At 37.4% G+C, this 21,397-nt stretch overlaps 1 protein-coding gene across 1 annotated transcript in view; it reads left to right on the top strand.

The window, feature by feature from the left end:
• Positions 1-21,397, top strand: part of LOC122801340 (receptor-type tyrosine-protein phosphatase eta-like) — a 203,030-nt gene that overhangs the window by 30,225 nt on the left and 151,408 nt on the right. The window contains exon 2 of the mRNA XM_044070880.1: positions 19,524-19,661. Within this exon, the coding sequence (XP_043926815.1) occupies positions 19,524-19,661 (138 nt within the window). The remainder of the gene's footprint in view (positions 1-19,523; positions 19,662-21,397) is intronic.

The following is a 21,397-nucleotide window of genomic DNA, read 5'->3' on the forward strand; positions in this document are numbered from 1 at the left end:
TATATATATATATAATACTAAATTAAAAAAACTTCAAACAGTTTAGCGCTTTTGTTCCTACTATGATATCTGTGCTGTCACAGATACCTGTTTCAAGGCTGGTTCAAGGCTGTGGAAAGCATTAGCCCTACCAGGTTACAATGACTTCCACTCAATCAGACTATCAAATAAGAGTGGAAAAAACAAAGGAGGAATATCAGTTTTTATTAAAGACAAATGTTCCTTCAGATTGGTAAGACTAAATGTGTTCCTCAAACTACTCCAAGTACAACTGTCTGTAGGTAAAACTCCTCTCCAAATTATCACCAGTTATAGGACCCCCCTCCATTAACCAGGACACCCACATTGCCTCCCTGGACCTCCTAAAGCCTTTCAATATACCACCAAGCACCCTGGTTTTGGGAGATTTCACTACACATCAATAAATTGGTCTAACTATACTGTACCAACACACTCGCTCAGAGATTCTTGAATTTTGTTAACTCAGTGGACACACCCACTAGGGGTTCAAGCATTCTAGATCTAGTACTTATGAACATGACTGATCTTTGCATCACCCCAAGTGTACAATCATCCCTATTGAGATCTGACCACAGGTCAGTCACACTAGAAGTGACAATAGCATCTGACCCTCTCCCAGTTGAACTAGACTAAAAATTTTCTTCAAAGCAAGCTATAATCTCTTACGAGACAATACTACTAATTTCATAGACCGTACCCCTACTGATGGCAAGGATACCTGTGCTGAGCTTATGCCAAAACCTTCTATAAAGGGTCTATATCATATTGTCACCCATTTAGGTTGTCGAATGCCTAAACATCGACATTTTAAAATCGTGAATGGCAGTTTCCACACAGGGAAATAAGTCGTTTGGTCATTACATAGATTTTGCCCTGTTTAGAACGTAGAGTGGTCTCTGCATTGGTATATTTAGTTAGGGGGGATGTGGGGGCACAGCACTCCACTTAATTTATGTTTAATTTTTTTTTTTTTTTTTTTACTTTGGCCAATGGCATTGTTTCCCTGTGTGGAAACTTCCGTTCGAGATTTTAAGTTGTCGACGTTTAGGCATTTGACAACTTAAGCAGTCAACAATGTAATATAGACCCTTGTATAAGCACCTCTACAGCTGCATCAACTCAGCTGTACCCAACAGGATAAAAGTAAGTTCCTCACACAAGAACAAACCTGCTTGATGATCATCTGCCATAAACAAGCTATATAACAGGAGAAAGAAACTGCTGTCTAAAAGAATCAGGAGATGCTCCCCAAACTCAAAGGACTCCCTCCTCAGCCTGAATAAGTAAATAAGATACCAAGTGAAAAAAATTCAAAGCTGGCTATGGATCTAAATTGGCCACCCTAGCCAAGTGTAACCATAAGGCATTCATTTGCTACTTCTGCAACCTCAAAGGAAAATTCCAGTTTTGTATAGAACTTGTTGTAAATGGCACAACATATATTGAACTTGGTGGTATTGCTAACCTTCTGGCAGATAGATTTAGTGAGAACTCACAACCCCCATTTCCATCCAGTATACCACAAGACAGCCCTCCTACATGTCCTCCTCCAGAAATCTCTAAGGAACAGGTCCTTAATACCCTTTCCAAAGCTAAAAACATGGCCACTATGGGACCAGACAACATCTCTGGCTGAGTCCTAAATTGCTTAAAGCAAGAGTTAGCTATACCTCTGAGTACCTTCTTTAACCACAGTCTAAGCAATGGGTATGTTCCTGCAGACTGGAAAACTGCCACTGTCACCCCCTCCACAAAATGAGTTATTCTGCTGACTCCAAGAATTACACACCCATAAGTCTGAGCAGTCTTATATGCAAGGCCATAGAGAGATCATCATGGACCTTATTAACAAGGATATAGGAGACCTCCAAACACTAGACCCATTTCAGTTTGGTTTCATCAAAGGGAGATTGTGCCTACTAAATTTGGTGGACTTCTTTGAGACAGTCACCAAAGCTCTGGCTGAAGGCAAAATTATGCATGCTGACTATCTAGACCTAGCGAAGGCCTTCAACACCATTCATCACTCAGGTATCATTGATAAAACTAACCAACTGAACGTAAACCAATAGATAGTCAGGTGGGTTGAAAAATAACTCACCAATAGAGCACACAGAGTTAAAATAGGGGACTCTTCATCCACCTGCAGACCAGTAACCAGCAGAGTACCACAAGGCTCTGTGCTGAGCCCCTATTGTTTGGAATTTATTTTTCAGAAGTACAGACCAAAACAAAGGGCATGTAGTTAACACAGTTTGCTGATGACTGCAAACTGGCAATGATCAATGAATCCCATAGTGACATTGACACTCTCCAAGAAGGTCTTACTCAAATCATAGACTGGTGTCAAAGTCTCAGGCTCAGGTTAAACACTAAAAAGTGCACCACCAACCCCTTCAGCAAGGGAGATGTCCTTGAAAAGTACCACATTAACAATAACACTTTAAGTACCCAATCTTATTTAAGAGATCTGGGCACACAGGTCGACTGCTACCTCTCATTTTGCCATCATGTTTCCACAGTGTTAAGGAAAGTCTTCTACATTGCCCATCTCATCAATAAGGGTATTGCCTCCAGAAAAAAAAGAGGTTATAACCTCCCTGTACTCCTCCCTTATTAGGCCTATTATAGAGTACAATGTACCCTTTAGTATGTACCTCGCCAGGCACCTCCAACAATTGGAGAGACCTCAACGGTACCTTACAAAGAAAATTCAATGTGTCCAATACCTGTCCTATTCTGACAGACTAAAATTCCTGTCACTATACTCTGTGTCATACAGAATACTCAGGGGGATGTCTGCCTAGCCTATAGGGCAACTGCAGATCCTGCCATGATGGAAATGCTACACATTGTCAAGACAAATGGTACTCACTGCACCTGCTCTAGTGACTTCAACATTAGAAGAATATTAACAGGATCTTCTGGAGAGGGTTCATCTCCCAGAGGCTCCCCTTACTCTGGAATAAACTTCCAATCCTAGTAAAATAGAGCCCTTCTCTGACCCTTTTCAAGCGTAATCTGGATAATTGGATGGAGAATCACAAATTCACCCCTGGGGTTTCACCTGCATCCCTTCTGGACAGGGGCAGCAAGTGTTGAGCCAGGTCTACTAATAGCACCATTAAAAGAGAAAATAAAAACTTGGCTAGGCTTGTAAGGGCCATTAGCCTAGTAACCTCCCATGATCCTATGATATAAGTGTCCTGTATCATTACAACTGCTGAAATATTGTTATGTTGTTATTAAAATGAACTACTGAAATTTCCAAATGGAATTCTTGTGTTTACCATGGGATTTTATGTATATTTTAAAGGGAAAAGGAAATGTTAATGCATGTAATTATGGAGCAACATTTTATGTGAAAAAGATTTTCATTATTTATGCATGTAGTGGGAAATTGTGTTTGTTATGTACTTGGGTAGAAATGTAACAAGCCATGATTACAGGTTCAGGGTGTTAGGAGGGTCCCAGAAGTATCCACTTGCAGCATTTTGGTTTTACTTTGCCACTGTAGTGAAGATGCACTGCTTGCCTGCTTGTGGGAATACAATAAGGTACAGTGAATAAGTTGTTAGATATACTTAGGTATGTGGACCTCATTTCTCTCTTCCATCTATTTGACTGCTAACAGGAGAAAGGTAGTTTATCAAGTTATGGTAACCAAAGCATTACTCACTGAATGCATTTCCTGGAAACCAAGTAAAATTAGAACTGGGTCTTTATAATTTGGAGAGAAGAAAATGCTTCGGTTGTATAGCAATATATAATTATTTCCTTGTTTCTAACAGAAGACATTAGGGCAGCTAAATGTATAAAATATTGCTGGAATGGAACACAGTCATATACATGTAGAGTGAAAAGGACATTGCCATCATGGAAAACAAAGTAGATTGGAGAGACTTTCAACCAGCACAGATCAGTGTGGTGGTTTATTTATTTTTTTATTGGCATTTGTTTACCGGGAAAGTCCACTGGGCCAAAAGATCCCATTTGCAGTCGAGGTCCAGACAGAAAAGCTCCACAAGGTGGTTAGTATACAAGTACATAGAATTCAAAACAGTTAGTAAAATACTGGCAGTAATATACAGAAACAGACAATATTATACAGACAGAAAAGGAAGCCTCAGACATGCAATTATTACAGATATTTGAGTATAAAGATGCATACTTTCTAAGTAATCATACATTTGTTGCTGCCTTTTTCAATTGAAGAGTAACATGGAAATGAAGGCTATCATATGGAAGTCTTTACAAGGTTGTGAAGAAGTATCAGCTTGTGTAATGGTGCAGGGAAGTGTGAAATTGTCATAGATAATTATGCATGGGTAGGTAACAGTATTTAAAATGTGTATAAGGAGGATGTGAGAGGTTGGGATGTAAGTGACAGTAATTATGACTGTAGGTGTAGGTAGTCGGGTTATACAGGGATGAGAATTGAGACATCTGCAATGACAAAGAGTAGAGAGATGTAGCTGCAGAGACTTTTTGAAGATGGAGATGTTACTGGTGGACCTGATCTCTGTAGGGAGACTATTCCAAAGTTTGGTAACTGTGAAGGAATAGAGCATCTCACCAGCTGGGACTTTAGGTTTATCTACTTGAAAAAGAGTTTTCTTTTTCAGATCTGTAAGTCCTGATAGGGTGGTAGAGGGATAAAAATAGAAGAAAGAGCTGGACAGTCTGATGGTCTGTAAATGATTTTATGTGCCGTGATTAGCTGTAGGTAGGTTAGATAATGTGGGAGTTCAAGCCAGTTAAGTGATTGAAGGGAGATGCAGTGATGGGAAGAGTGTTTTGCATTGGTAGCAAACTTGGAAACTCAAGCATGGTTTTTAGGGTGGACTGGATATTGGTGAGGAGAGGAGAGCCATACAGGATACAAGGTAAGAGAAAGGTTAAGGCAAAAGTACATTTTGTACAGCAGTTAAGAAAGTGTCTTTACAGCGTGCCAAGTTTTTGGTGTGTTTTTTTGATATTATTGTGGATATGGAGGTCAAATGTCAGGTTTTCATCTAGAATAACTCCCAATAATTTAGTGTGGGAGACAATTTTTATAGTGGTGCTGTTTTAAGACTGAATGATGAAATTGGTCTTGTTAACAGAGAGGCTTTTCTTGGGAGTAAATAGTAGCAGTTTGGTTTTGTTGGGGTTTAGGGCTAGATAATTGTTGGCCACCCACATTTCAGTAACAGAGAAGGTGTACTGGGTTATATGCAGAAGTTCTGTAATTGATTTAGCAGAGCAGATAGCAGTTGAATTATATGCATATTGGATAACAGATCCATTTTTAATAGTGGTATATATAATACTACTATTAAAAAAGGATCTAGTAATATATAAGTTTGATACTCTTTATGAGGAAAATCATAATGTATATGGAAACAGACACATAGGCAGAATGGTAAATGAGTAATAGACATAGGTCTTGTTGAAAGGAAAGCTTTTCAATATCTGATTGTACCAGTTCCACTCAAGTCAGAACTGATTGACCACAAACAGGAACTGCTATTTGTACATACTTCCTTTATTCTGTGGTAGTTTGGGTTAGGGAGGCCACTAGGGACAACATTTACTTCTTATGCCATGAAAACACTTGAATTTAATGGTGATCGGGGGGACCAATAAATACCAGATTGAACTGTTACTTCTCATACCTTAGTGACACCTACACTTAACAGGGCTGGGGGGAACCACTAGACTCCAAGGATGCTTATTTAATAATATGTGGGTTGATGGAATCAATAGAAACCAGGAATACTTATTTAATTGTACAATAGAAACCAGGGATACTCATTTAATAATCTGCAGGTCTGGGGTAGACCACTAGACAACACTGACACCTCTGAATGTACAGAAGGATATCATGAGTGAAAATATAATGTCTGTCAATAGTCACCGACAGAAACCTTCAATTATTTATGTGGGCAGGAAAAGGAGACATCAAGAACATTCAGACAAAACAAAGACAGGTATAGGGTCTGGTGTGTGTGTGTGTGTGTGTGTGTGTGTGCGTGCGTGCGTGCGTGTGTGTGTGTGTGTGTGTGTGTGTGTGTGTGTGTGTGTGTGTGTGTGTGTGTGTGCGTGTTTGAATGTGTGTATTGTTTGTGGGACAGTACCTCTTTTTCAAGATGTGGTCACTATCACTGTTCACTACCACAAGAAGTGCTGATCTGCACTCCAAGGTAGTTAACTGTGATTCAAACATATGCAAATTAGCTCATAATGAGGTCTTTCCTCATTACAGCTAATATTTCACTGAACTGCAAATCACTGCATGACAAAAACAAGGCCTTGATCTTTATTAATTCTTGGAACTATTATATATATCCAACAATACTCTTATTTGTGATAATACTGATTATGCTAATGTTAATATTCATAATGCTTGTGTTGCCACTTGCATCTCTGACTTCTGCCTTATGTCTTCAAGAAATTTATTGTCTGTGATACTTAGACTTATAAGACACAGTAAGATCATTCCAAATATTTTTACACTTACATTACAAAAAAAATTTGATTGTGTCATCTATATAAGACAATGCAAGTGGAAACATTAGCAGTGAAAAATGCAATAAAAAATGGTGTATTGTCTTGAAAGTGTATTCAGATGTATTCCTTAAATACATATATTATATCCATATTTTACATCTTAACAATCATTAGGGATTACAAATATATTCACCATCAAACTGATGTTGGTATATACCTTAGTTTAGGTATGAAAGATATATTTTATTTAGATAAACCAGTCAGACCAGATATTTTGTTTGCAGTTATATCAAATGATTTCTTAGGGTTTCTTAAATTTAGATGGAAGCCCATAACCTGCAGATATAATCTGTTGCATTTCAATTGACATTAGAGGTTTAAATATATATTGAATCCCACCTTCATTGATCCACTGTGCTCATTACACCTGTTGGATGGCAACTCTGTCTTCACTCAGACTATTTGTTCCATCAGAGATGAATACCAAACATTCCACAGGCTAGATGGGAGTCCTATGACCCATTTATTCCTGCCAGGAGTGTCCAATAAGGCCATCTTGTACCTTTATTGCAAGAGTCTCGTGATAAGGAGTAGGCCAACTTAAGGATCAATGAAGCAGCTTACCGTTTCTTCTGCCTTGGCACCCTTACCTTAGTGGCAGCTGTCCAAGCTCCAGTAGCATTGCAGTGTTTGGGAAAGCATGGGCTCCACAATGCATGCTGACAGTCCACTTTCTAGCTAAGCTTGGGATCATGTGCTCAGCAGACTCAGTCTCCACTGATGTTTGTTTGTCTTTTTGGCTTTTCCCGGTTAGGGGTCGCACAGCGGAACTCCGGTCCGCTAATGATTGGCAGTAGATTTTTATGGTGCCAAGTTGCCAGCCTGATGCCCAACCTTCAGTGAAGGCACGCCCATTCACACATGTCTTTCAGAGGCCACTCGACCACAGGGAGGACATGCAGACTCCACACAGAAGGCACACCAGCTGAGAATCGAACAGGAGAACCTCTTGCTGTGAGGCAACGACACTACTGCTGTACCACAGTGGCTTTAGACTCAGTCTTCACTAATGCAATACAGTATTCCTGCTACATTTCACCAAAGTGGTGAGCCAAAGCTGCACCCCACATGGGTAAGCTGCACTTCAGTGAAAGTGCACTTCCGCGAACATCGGTTCAATGAACCGATAAAGAACACAGTAACATTGTTTTTGCAAGGGGGCAAGCCCCCCTGCACCCCCCATGTGGGTGGCTGTGCCCCCATACCCCCCACTTAAATATACCAACTCCAAGATTGCACTACAGTGGAGAAACACATAAATTCCCTTTCCCCACTGTAGTGTGCTTCGGCACCCGTGTTCCTTAACGGTTTGTTGAACCGTTCTTCGCGGAAGTGCACTTTCGTGTAACCTAGAATCCACTGTTCATTTTCGAACAAGTGGCTTTCCAGTCTTTTTTAGTAGACCCATATAGCTATATGTATATATGGGTCTACTTTGTTTCATTGAATCTCATTTCACTAAATTTCATTTCACTACTTCAGTTCAGTGAAATGATATTTGGTGAAATGAGTTTTCAGTAATTTGAGTTTTCAGCGATGTGGTCAGGGTGAAATGAAATTCAGTGAAATGAGACTCAATGAAATAAAGTACACCCATATATATATATATATATATATATATATATATATATATAGATAGATAGATTCATACTAGGCTAATTGCCCTTGCAAAGCCATTTTAAGCCTAGCCAATTATCCCTTGTGAGATTCAAACCCTGCACCTTGTGGTTCAAAGGAAAACACCTTAACCATTAGGCCACCCTCCTAACCCTATATGTAGATTGTGTGTGTGTGTGTGTGTGTGTGTGTGTGTGTGTGTGTGTGTGTGTGTGTGTGTGTGTGTGTGTGCACGCGTTTGTGTGTGTGTGTGTGTGTGTGTGTGTGTGTGTAGATAGACAGATATCTATACAGATATTTACACACATCTTTCAAAACTATAGCACATTTTGTTTTTTTTCCATTTAACACCCATAGGTAGTTATGCCACTCAGATATTTTTTGGGTCTGCCATCTTTAACTCATAGCGTCACAATTAATAATAGGCAGTATTAGAAAGTGCAAGGTATAATTAACAAAATGATATCAAGATGGTTAATCTTGGGTGTTCTGCCATGGAAAAATTAATGAGTGATTTCCCTTATTATTCATATTTTTATATTTTCATGTTTGCATTCACGTTTTCATAAGTGAGAGACCTAAGTGTTACTGATGGAAATAGTGTGAAATACCCTGGTGGGAGAATAAAAAGCACATTGTCAATGTGCAATTACAGTACACGATACAGGAGATATTTGTAGTTATTTGCTTCTAATAATGAAAATATGAAATGTTTCCATATGTACTTAATATTTCTGAAACTGAGTGACTTATAAACTATTGTATGGCATTAGAAGAAATATTGGATGATGCTGAAGAAAACTGTCATTGATATTTATACTCTAAGTTGCAGATTTTGAGAGATATTCAGGTTTATTTATATTGTTAATTATACAAATAAACATTTCTTCATATTTCTGTAAATATCTTAGTAAGCATGCACAGAAAGTGGACCTTTTTTCCTGTCATGTGAAAGCTTATGTGTGGATAATAAAAGTAAATTGACAAAATGCATCTAGGTTGTATGTACAGTTTCTAAGAAATGGCAATTTGTCTGTCAAACATTAGATAAAAATATCATTCTGGTTTTGTATCCATAATAATATATTACAGCATTGACGCAAAGACTGTGATTATACTGAATGTTATCAATGCAAAAAAGACTTTTTACTGATAACAGCTTTTATCGTTCACAAATATTTGCATTTCTTTGTATTATGTTTTTAAGTTGATTACTCAGAAAATGCTTTGGAATGTAACAAACTGTGTAGGCTACTAGAGGTGTGAAATTCACATAGGTGTTAATGATATAGCTATCTATCTATACATATATATAGATGTGTGTGTGTGTGTGTGTGTGTGTGTGTGTGTGTGTGTGTGTGTGTGTGTGTGTGTGTGTGTGTATGTATGTATATATATATATATATATATATATATATATATATATATATATATATATGCACATATTTGCGCTTTCATTTAGTCTATGGTTTAACAAATAAGGTCTTGCAGTGAAGAAGTGCCTCACTAAAGAAAAAATGATTAATGTAAGTCTTGGGCAGCTTTGAACCCTATCAGTTTATGTATACTTATGTTTATCTCATAAAATAAAGCTGCATCAACAATATTTTAATATATTACTCATATACATTTCCCTACATAGCAGCTTTCATACAATACAAATGAGACAGCTGAAAAGCTGAACAAAACCCAACTGGCACAAATTATTAAAAACTAGCAACATAAGTTCCTAGGTTCCTAGGTATATACTAGGCTAATGGCCCTGGAGCCTATATAAGCCTAGCCCAAAAAGATGCCCTGGCATCATGCCACCTAAAGTTAGTTCCCAGTGCCCCTGTCAAGCCAGGCCACTGAAGCGATACCCAGGGTGAACTTCCTATGCCCATCCACTCGTCAAGATTTCTCTTACAAAGGGACAGTAAAGTGCTTTGCTTGATGTTAATGGGAAGCTTGCTCCAGAGTATGGGAAGTTTCTGGGTTAGGAACCTGTCCCTCCAGCATGTTCTGTTTATTGTGATAATGAGGTTTAGGTCCCTGGAGTGTGTGGCATGAAGGGGCTGGGATTTCTTTAGCTGTAGCATATCTAGCAGCTCTGGGTTAGACAAGTCTTTGTTGGAAAAGCAGAGATCTTTTCTAAGCAGGCGATAAGAGACAGAGTATAGCTGGTGTTTTTTTTACTATGTCCGTATAGGGCATGTGTCTAAGGCCTAGGATCCTCTTAGTGAGGTATTTTTGTGGCCTTTCCAGTTGTTGTAGGTGTCTAGTGAGGTACATACCAAATGGGGCATTGTATTCTATAATAGGTCTAATGAGGGATGAGTAGAGAGGGATTATGATCTCCTTCTTCCTGGATGAGAAACCTTTTGTAATGAGATGTGCCACATAGAAGTACTTTCTGACTACAGTGGCAATGTGGTTATCAAAGGAGAGGTTGCTGTCAACCTGTGTCCCCAGGTCTCTTATCACACCTTCAGTGTTTAGTGGACTACCGCCTATGTGGTAGTTCATGGTCACTGAATTTTTCCCAAAGGGAATGACAATGCACTTTTTGGCATTGAGCTTAAGGCCATGGTTCAGGTACCAGTCACTGGTGTCATTGAGGCCTTTTTGTAGAATTTCTACATCAGTTGTTTTTTCTTGCTTATTTTACTGGGTAAGACAATTAAGGTAATGTTAAGCGAAGGAACTAGCTCCATTGGACTTTCTGTTGTCTCTATCTCTTAATTTGAGAATGTCGATGAAGTTAGTACTTAGTTCAGTTAGCAACATATTTGGAAGTGATGTTTAAGTTTTGTGCTGAATATTTGAATGAGAGGGCAAACATCAGTTTCTTCTAAGGGTAAGATGTTCAGTAACAATGTTACTGACTGGAATTTGGGAAAGACAGATTGTGGCAAATGTGTGTTACAGAAAGAGAGTAAAGCAGCAGTGACACAAACAGGTGCAGTCTTGAGGAGATGGTCAAGAAGTGTATTTTATTAGTTTGTTGTAAGTGTGAAATGTTCAGTAACAATGCCACAGACTCAAATAATGATAAAAATGTCTGTAGTACGTGTCAGTTAGAAAATGGAAAAGAAACACAATCTGAGGGGTGAAATCAAGGAAGACATATATACCAGGTAGTAAAAGTCTTAAAAAAGAAATGCATACGAATTTAGTGATATAACACAGTCTACACTTAAGTAATGATACTTCTAATAATGAGAAGGGAAATATGTATGTTTTATTATCACTCATATAAATGATTCTAAAGAAGAAGAGACTCTTATGTAATTCTATTAGGAGCACTCTGTTAGTGTCCAAAAGTCATGGTTTAGTTAGTCGGGCTGAACTCCTGGCCCATATTCATAGCTCTTCACCTCTTAGCACAAAAAATCTGGACAAAGCCAAAAATAATGGGGAGGGGGGCAAAACACCAAAAATAGGCACAACATTTAAATATTGCTCTCATAAGCTTAGAAAGTTGCTAGAATAAAATATATTGTGTTATCATACATTATTAGACTGGATTCTCATAAACCATCATCCTCACATTTATGATTCAGGAACCATCCTTGATGATTTAAGTGACCATTTTCTTACCTACATCATCAGACATAAAATCAACTCTCCCATTCCAATATCTGTCAAAAACATCAGATCTAAAAAGTACTTTAACCCTGAACTATTCCAAATGGAACTAAGAGCTTGCAACTGGTCTCCCTTACAAAACCTCCCTTTAGATGAAGCCGTTAGTTACTTTAACTCCAACTTCCTTGCCATTCTCAACCACCATGCTCCAACCAGATTAATTAGAATTAAAACTAAATCTGCTCCATGGCTTTCAAAAGAAACCAAACGTAAAATAAATCTTAGAAACAAACTTCGGGCAAAATGGAGGAAGACTAAAAACCCTATAGACCAACTAACATTTAGACAGCTAAGAAATGAAACCAAGAAAGCTATAATATCTGATAAAAGAAACTACTACCTACAATCCCAACAAGCTAATCAAAACAACCAACAAAAATGTTGGGCTAGCATTAACCAACTACTCCATCCAGGTCAATCAACTACTCCAAATCCTCAAAATACTGACCACAAAAATCTATTGACTACAGCTAATGCTTTCAATACCTTTTTTACTAATGCTATACAAACACTAGCTAGTCAACTATCACCTAATAACTTCACTCTACCTTCCTATAAATCAACCTTACCCCCTACTTTTCATATTCAACCTGTCCCAACAACAAATATTCTAACCCTTCTACAGAAACTAAAACCATGCTCACCCTCAGCAGACCAACTACCTGCTGAATTCCTACAACAATCAGCCAAAGCTATTGCTTATCCCATTTCTATTCTGATCAATAGAACTATTACCGAAAGTCATATCCCCAGTTTATGGAAAATCTCCCATATTATCCCCCTCCATAAAGGTGGACACTCCACTGAACTCTCAAACTACCGCCCCATTGCCCTTCTCTCTCCTTTGGCAAAGATCATGGAGAAATGCATTCACAGAAAATTACTTGACCATCTAACCCAACATAATTTACTTTCCAACTGTCAACATGGATTCAGACCTTCACATAGTACTAGTACTACCCTTCTTTCCTTCACAGATTGTATCAACAAAAAACGCAATCTTAACAAGCTTTCTTCAGTGCTATTTATTGACCTTTTTAAAGCTTTTGACATGGTAAATCACCAAATACTCATCAAAATACTGAAATCCTTGTCACTAGATACATCTTCTATAAAGCGGTTCCAGTCCTACCTTGATAAAAGACAACAGGCCGTACTATGGCACAAGCCTCTCTCCACTCACCTGCCTGTCAAACTTGGTGTCCCTCAAGGGTCCATCCTAGGACCTCTACTTTTTTCCATATTTATTAATGATCTTCACCTTGCCATCCCCCAAGCCACATGCATACAATATGCAGATGACTCCACACTGATATGCTCAGCCACCTCCTCTTCTGAACTTCAATCTCTTACCCAAGTATTTAACACAATTGAGCAATAGTTCACACATAGATGCCTCCTCCTAAACCCCAGAAAGACTAAACTCCTCTTCTTCTCTCCCACTAATAAGTCCTCTCCTCTTGATTTCTCAGTTATCTCTACCAATAAAACTATTATATCCCCTGATCCAACCACCAAACTATTGGGTATCACCATTGACAACAATTTGAACTTTGATATCCATATTAACAATACTATAAAAACTGTCAACAAAAAAACTTGTCTGTCTCTATAGGGTAAAATCCTTTCTCTTACCTTCAGCTTAAACCACTATAGAACACACTCATCTAATCTCTTCACTTCTTTATGCCTCACCAATTTTTACTAATCTATCTAAAAATAATCTTAGCAAATTGGAAATGTCTTACATTAACATTGCCAGATTTGCTACAGGCAACCCATTTAGAACCCACCATTGCATTAATTTAAAGCAGCTGGGATGGCTTGAACTACAAAATCTGATTAAATTCCATCAACTATCTATAGCCTACAACACTTTTTACAAACCTTCCAAAACTCCTATTCTATCCACACTCATCACTCCCTATAAAACCCTGAAATCCTTAAGGTCTTCTCAGAGACTTCTAGTACATACCACTAAACCAAACAACAAGGCTGGAGACTCCCTTTTTTCTAATATTGTTGGAAAAGCCTGGAATCTCCTCCCAGTGAACTCTCCTCACTTTCCTCGCTATCATGCTTCAAAAACAAATTGAAAGTGTTCCTCAGAACACAGTGGTTATGCCCCTGTACTAAGCCTGACTAGTTATGTATCTCTTAATACTTTGCTCTTCCTACCCCTTCTCCTTATTAACTGTAATTCATTCCTTATTAACCATAATACTATCTCTCTCTAGAACATCTTGATTGTACTAGCATGCTATGTTATGCCTGCATTCTGCACTGCTGAATTTACTGTGATAACCTGTAATATGCATTGTAAATATGATTTTTTTTTTGTTTAATGTTTCCTTATTTGTTATCTTGTTAATTTCATTGTTCTATCTTGGAGCTTATCTCCCCAGGCCTCTACTGAAAATGGACATGTATCCAGTTAGACTAGCCCGGTTAACAAATGTAAAATAATAAAAATAATAATAATACATTTTCTGAAGGATATCAAGTCTGAAACTTAAATGACTGTCATTAATTAGTAAATTCATTCTTCACTGATTTGCCACATAAATTCAGAAAATTTTATGAGGAACAGACCAAAAATATGTGGCAAAAATCTGTACAGTTGGGAGGTGCGCCCATATTAATAGGAATAACTTCATTTTAAATAGGAAAGGTTATGGAGCATGTCAATAAATACTGAGGGTTAAAATGATTAAGTGATTAAGGAAAAAAAAGGAAAGCTATGAGAGGCGGTAGGATTAACGAGGCACTTAATTAACACAGTAGATGTGTAGATGTTGCTGTTATTGGTAGGCAGGAGGATGTTGGGAGAAAAAGGGAGATGCTGCAACAAACCCTGATGATAGGTAATTCCTTCCTTAAGGTACTAAATAACTGATAACCAGGATTCAACATGACAGTATTGCTGCTTCCTTTAAAAAGAAGAAGTGAAGAACATAAGTGAAGCCGTGGAAAATCTTGTTAACCCAAGATTAAAATATGACACAGCAGTTGTAGTAGCACATAAAGATGATGTTGTTAATATTAACAGAGTATTGTTCTCAGGGTAGTTGAGGACTATTGTTTAATTTAGTAAAAAGTTGGAATTTTGAATATTTTTTTTTGTGATATTTTTCCAGTACCAAAATCTGGATGGGTAATGAGAAATATACCAAGACAATTGCCAGATACGACATGGAAAGAATGTTTGACAAACTCTCATCAAGTAATTACCCTTTGGGAAGATTTTATTGCTTAACAAAGATGATCTGTCAAAGAAAGGTTAAATTTGAGTGATCATGAAAGTAAGAGTATTTGGATCTATGAAATGCATTGGCCAAATATTTTTATTACAGTGACCAGGTGGAAAAAGGGCTATAGAATGAAGGAACCGTTTAATGTGCTGTTGAAAATTAGCTGATTTGGATGTATGGATTGCTGATGTAGGATATGAAACATTTTTTTTATAATTGGAAACTTGGCTCAGTGCAAAAAAAGTTCCTCTATTATACATGGTTATAAGGGCCTTCTCTCTTATAGAAAAGAAAGACAAGGTTAGAGTGTTTGCATATTTGTTACTCACTTTTTAGGCCACATGAGGGTAACTTTATAAAACTACACGAACGCAATACTGAAAAAACATTTTAATATAGCATTAGTGTTTCCTGAACCTAAGGTTAAAAAGGGACGTGATGATTAGTGATCAGCAATATGGTTTCATGCCGGGAAAGAGCACTACAGACACGATGTTTGCTCTGAGCGTTTTGATGGAGAAGTACAGAGGAGGTCAGAAGGAGTTGCATTGTGTTTTTGTAGACTTAGAGAAAGCATATGACAGGGTGCCTAGAGAGGCATTGTGGTATTGTATGAGGAAGTCGGGAGTGTCAGAAAAGTATGTAAGAGTGGTACAGGATATGTACAAGGGCAGTGTGACAGTGGAGAGGTCTGCAGTAGTTGTGACAGATGCTTTTAAGGTGGAGGTGGGATTACATCAAGGATCAGCTCTGAGCCCTTTCTTATTTGCAGTGGTGATGGACAGGTTGACAGACGAGATCAGACAGGAGTCCCCGTGGGCTATGATGTTTGCAGATGACATTGTGATCTGTAGTGACAGTAGTGAACAGGTGGAGGAGACCCTGGAGAGGTGGAGATATGCTCTAGAAAGAAGAGGAATGAAGGTCAGCAGGACTAAGACAGAATATATGTGTGTGAATGAGATGGAGGATAGAGGAATGGTGAGGATGCAGGGAGTAGAGGTGCCAAAGGTGGATGAGTTTAAATACTTGGGATCAATAGTTCAGAGTAATGGTGAGTGTGGAAGAGAGGTGAAGAAGAGAGTACAGGCAGGATGGAATGGGTGGGGAAGAGTGTCAGGAGTGATTTGTGACAGACGAGTCCCAGTAAGAGTGAAAGGGAAGGTCGGCAAGAGGGTAGTGAGACCAGCTATGTTATATGGGTTGGAGACAGTAGCACTGACAAAAAAGCAAGAGTTAGAGCTGGATGTGGCAGAGTTAAAGATGTTAAGGTTTGCACTGGGTGTGATGAGGATGGACAGGATTAGGAATAAGTATATTAGAGGGTCAGCCCAGGTTGGAAGGTTTGGAGACAAAGCCAGAGAGGCAAGATTACATTGGTTTGGACATGTGCTGAGGAGGGATGCTGAGTATATTAGGAAAAAGATGCTAAGGATGAAACTACCAGGTAACAGGAAAAGAGGAAGGCCTAAGATACGGTTTATGGATGTGGTGAGAGAGGACATGCAGGTGGTTGGTGTGACAGAGCAAGATACAGAGGACAGGAAAAATGGAAACAGATGATCCACTGTGGTGACCCCTAACGGGAACAGCCAAAAGATGATGATGATTTCCTGAACCTGTTAAGCCAGGAAATGGATTCTTGTATTGGACAAGTCATTAAAAATTGTTTAGAGACAAAGTTGATACTGTAGCCAGTGACATCAGTGTGCCAGGGTAGAATGGAATTCACCTGTACTAAAGTTATTAATATTAAATAGCATACTAGCTGATAGTTTAGCTAATAATTATAAACAGATAGTGAAAAACTTTACAAGTTGTCATGATAGTCTTGATGTTGTTTGGGTAACAGATACTTTGGGAGGTTTTAAACTATATAAAAGGAGAGGAACTGGGTAACTTGGGGGTTCATTTACATTTTCTATGGGAGCTTAAAGGCAAAGTTATCAGGAAGTCAGCTTCCAAAGGAAATTTTACCAGGCTAATTTTGTTGGCATTGAATATGGTATAAAATTTTGAACATCAGGTCTAGAGCTAGACAATAAGGACAGTAAAGTAAGCTGCAAAATTTTTAAATTTTTTATAAGTGCAATAATGAGTTAGTTGAGAAGTGTAGTCCCTTGAATGACAGAATACATCAAGTTAGAGGGGTACCATCACGGTGGTCAATGCGGCTGACAATGTTAAGGAATAAAAGGAAACATCTTTGGAGAATTATGAGGCTGTTCCCTGGCGAAAATAATAAATTATAGTACTGTAGGGTAAAAACCTATTTAGAAAGAAAGTCCATTGATCAGAAAGAAATTATGAAATTAAACGTGTAGAGTTTTCTAAAAATAGCAATAAGGCTCTGTTAAAGCATTTAAGACTTTATGGTAAAGAAAGTGCAGAAAATTGATCATTAAGATGGGTGACTCTATAGTTTCTAAATGAGATAGTTTAACTAATATATTTGGCAAAACATTTTTAAATGCTCAGGGAATGTTAGCTAGCTTGAAAAGATAAATCATAGCTGCTTTAACTCTTAGTGTATCTTGTTACTGTAGTTTAAGACAAAGTAAAAATTAATTTTGCAGCTAAACCAGATGGGCTGAATGGATTATTTTTAACTAATATTCTTAAGGATTTAATACAGCTTTGGAAAAGGGCAACTGTGATACATACCAATTCCAAAATGCAATAATCCTTTTTCAAGTAAAACTTTTAGGACAGCTAATTTAACATGCAGGTTGGTTAAGTATTATGAAAGGATCTACTGTAAATAACAACAAATCAGAGATAGAGAAGGAATTGATATCCATCAGCATGAGTTCATAGAAGGTCCTTGCTACCAAGGCAACTTGATTAACTTTTACTCAGAGGTAGTACACACAGCGGATTTAAGAATATCTGCTGATGTCATCTGGATTATGTAAAAGAATTCAATAATGTGCCATATGCTATGATTTTACATATTTATGATCAAGTGGATTCATAAATTGTTAAAGGAAAGAATATGTGATGTCTGCACTAGAAATTGCCTTTCTGAATAAGTGGGTGTTAAAATTGTGTTTCCTCAGGTATTTGAATTAGGACTATTATCATGTTGGTGTATTTGATGGCCACGGTGGTGCAGCGGTTAGCATTGTCCCTTCACAGCAAGAGGGTCTCCAGTTCGATTCTTGGCTGGAGCACCGTCTGTATGTCCTCCCTGCAGTCGAGTGAGTTTTAAAGACATGCAGATAGGTGCATGTGTGTATGTGTGTGCCTTCTGTGAAGGTTGGGTGCCGGGGTGGCAACTCGACACCATAAAAACACCACTGCCAATCAATCTGAGGACCAGTGATCTGCTGTATCAACCCTAAACCGGGAAAAGGCGAAAGACAAAGAAAAAGATACTTTTGGTATATTATTTCAAAGTTCCCCAATAATCAATTTGGGTGAACAAATTCACTGCCCTTACCAATATTGTAATGTTAGGGTCAATATCATTAATGATCAGCAAAAGTTGCAACAATATTTAGATACTGTTTCTGAATGAACCTCTTCTACTTGGATGATATTTAATAAAAAAATGAAATGCACAGGTATTCATTTGGCAAAGGTAAGCCTAGATATTGATATGCAATTGTATAATGGATTAATCACAATAGGTGAAGTATCTAGAGATTTGGGAATGCAAATAGACTTGGAATTAGGATTTGCTAAACATATAAATAATGTACCACAGAAAACTGATAAGTTAATGAAGGCTACCTTGATAAATATTACTAGCAGGGGATCCGCAGTGGTTAATTCTCCTTATAAATCAGTTATAAGATCAGTTGTAAAGTATTACATATGTATTTGTTTTGCAACCAATCTGATTTAAAAAGGAAACTATGTAGATTTATAATTAACTTAAATATAATGCTCTAGTAGCAACAGTAGGCATTGAATTTAAGTTTCAGTGTATGGGCAAAATAAATAAGTAATAATTTATTAATAATTAATAATGATTACCAATTACTTTGTTTACCGAAGTGCAGGTAGAATATGGGAATCAGTCCTAATGTACATTAGAAAGGCTGATAAACTTAATAACTTTAAGAAGCGTTTGGACAGATGGTCTGATACTCAAGCTTTTGACCCTGCCTTCACACACTGAAAAACTCATTAACAGCCTACAATTTGGCTTTGATTTTGATCTCACTACATTAAAACATTGAACATTGAAAAAGATGATAGCCAAGCTTGCCACAAAATCAAGTTAGTAGTCTTACTGGAGCAATGAGGCTTTCAAGGTATGTATTTTCTACTAAGCATTAATAAAAAGACAGAAAAAAAGCATCATTTTAAATTCATGCACCCTCTTTTATTCAGCAGAGCTTCTCATTGTGCAATGGAGGAACTACTCTTCCTTTCACATTTTATGTTTTGCTGTACAATTTTTATCTTGAGGAAAAATTATCATTTATTTCTCTTTTTCAACAGGAGCCACTGGTTGTTTATCACAGTCACCACCACTTTGCTGTGCTCTGGGCTGCAAACCAGAAGGAGAAAACTGCTATTGTGATGAACAATGCCAACATTTTGGTGACTGCTGTCAAGATTATTTATATGCTTGCAAAGGTAAATATATTCCTGCATGTAAAATTATCATTTATGCTAAGTACATGTTTTTGTGTTATGTAAAAGAAGTATTACATTCCATTATATTACAATGTTCCCCATACGAGGCAGTTTATTTGCAGTAAATGTCATCATGGTACCCTATTTATTACTATTTAAAGGCCATCCACAAATACAGCTGTGTGCTAATTTTCTGACAGCATTTGTTCTTATAGCTTCATCTGCACTCTGAACAAAACACAGTTCAGTCAGTCATTGAAATGTTGTTCTACAGAGGGGAGCCACTAGACTGCTTATGTTTTGTAGACACAACAACTTCTGACTTTAACAGAATCATAATGCAGGTCATTCATGGAAGGAGATATTTTTACAGTTGTAAAAGGTATGATACAACAAAGTGGTGTATTTCTTTCTTTCTTTCTTTCTTTCTTTCTTTCTTTCTTTCTTTCATCTTATTTTCCATTATTTCTTACTTTCATTTTCTTTATTTAGTGTAATATGTTACTTAAATTATGCAGCCATCACTGACCCTATTCCATTAAACAATCTTTTTCATTATGCTGTTATTATGATTTTTTTTAAATGTAAGTTTCTGTTTACTGGTTTAATTATCTATTATTTCAGCTAATAAAATGCATTTTGCTTTCACCTTGTTTCTTTTAGCAGCTTGTTGGATACTTTGATTAAGTTAACAGTAAACCTCACAGTCACTTGATTAAGTATCCTGATTAAGAACTTGATGAACTTGATTAAGGCTTTGAATTTTTCTGTTTCTGTTTTTATATACTCAAAAAAAACCCTTAAACAGATGCTGTTGGAGTTCCTTATGCTTTCAGAAAAGTCACACGAGCAGCAACATATATGAAAACAAACTCTGAAAACAAGCACTGCTGATTTCATCTTCAGATATACATAGATGTTTGGTTGCACTGAAATATGGTTATACAAAATATTGTGAAAAAATACAAACAGTTTGACAATCAACTGAAAACGAAGCCTCATAATTTCTCCACGCTTCATAAAAGTCCAGTGGCACTCAAAACCATCTGATGACCCATTATTTATCTCATATACAAAATTACTAAAACCAAGTCCGTTCACAGGAACAAGCCACGGCCGTTCAGTAGAAGTTCAAAAATGAGATACAATATTGTAAATATCCTTGAAAAATGCCGCTGAAAGCAGGAGATGATTACACCAAAAGTGACAGGATATGATGTCACTAATTAAGTGTGATTAAGAAGGTATATATGTCTTTTTTTCCATCTGTTTTTGTACGGTCTGATGAAGACTATATGGTGAAAGCACTTACCGAATTTTGTCAATAAAAGTTTTTTTGGTGTAATCGTCACTTGCTTTCAGCGGCATTTTTTAAGAATATTTTCAAGATTGTATCTCATTTTTTGAACTTCTACTGAACGGCCGTGGCTTGTTCCTGTGAATGGACTTGGTGTTAGTTATTTTGCCTTTCGTTCTTCTTTTCACTGGAACATTTGTTTTGTGGTGGTGCTGTTTGGTGTTTTAGATTTTACTTCTCATGTACAAAATTCACTACGGATATTTGAAATACTGAAGTGAGCACTGGGTAGGTAAACTTGTATTTCTGACATTTTTGAATAGTGGCACATTTCTTTACCTTTTTTTCCCATTCTTTCTTTCTTTTTGCTTTCTTTCATCCTTCCTTTTCATAGTTTCATAGCTTGGTACTAGGCTATCAGCCCTAGGGCCTATACAAG

Source organism: Protopterus annectens, chromosome 4.part1, assembly GCF_019279795.1.
Source record: "Protopterus annectens isolate FY-2018-M chromosome 4.part1, PAN1.0, whole genome shotgun sequence".
In the NCBI taxonomy this organism is placed as follows: Eukaryota; Metazoa; Chordata; order Ceratodontiformes; family Protopteridae; genus Protopterus; species Protopterus annectens.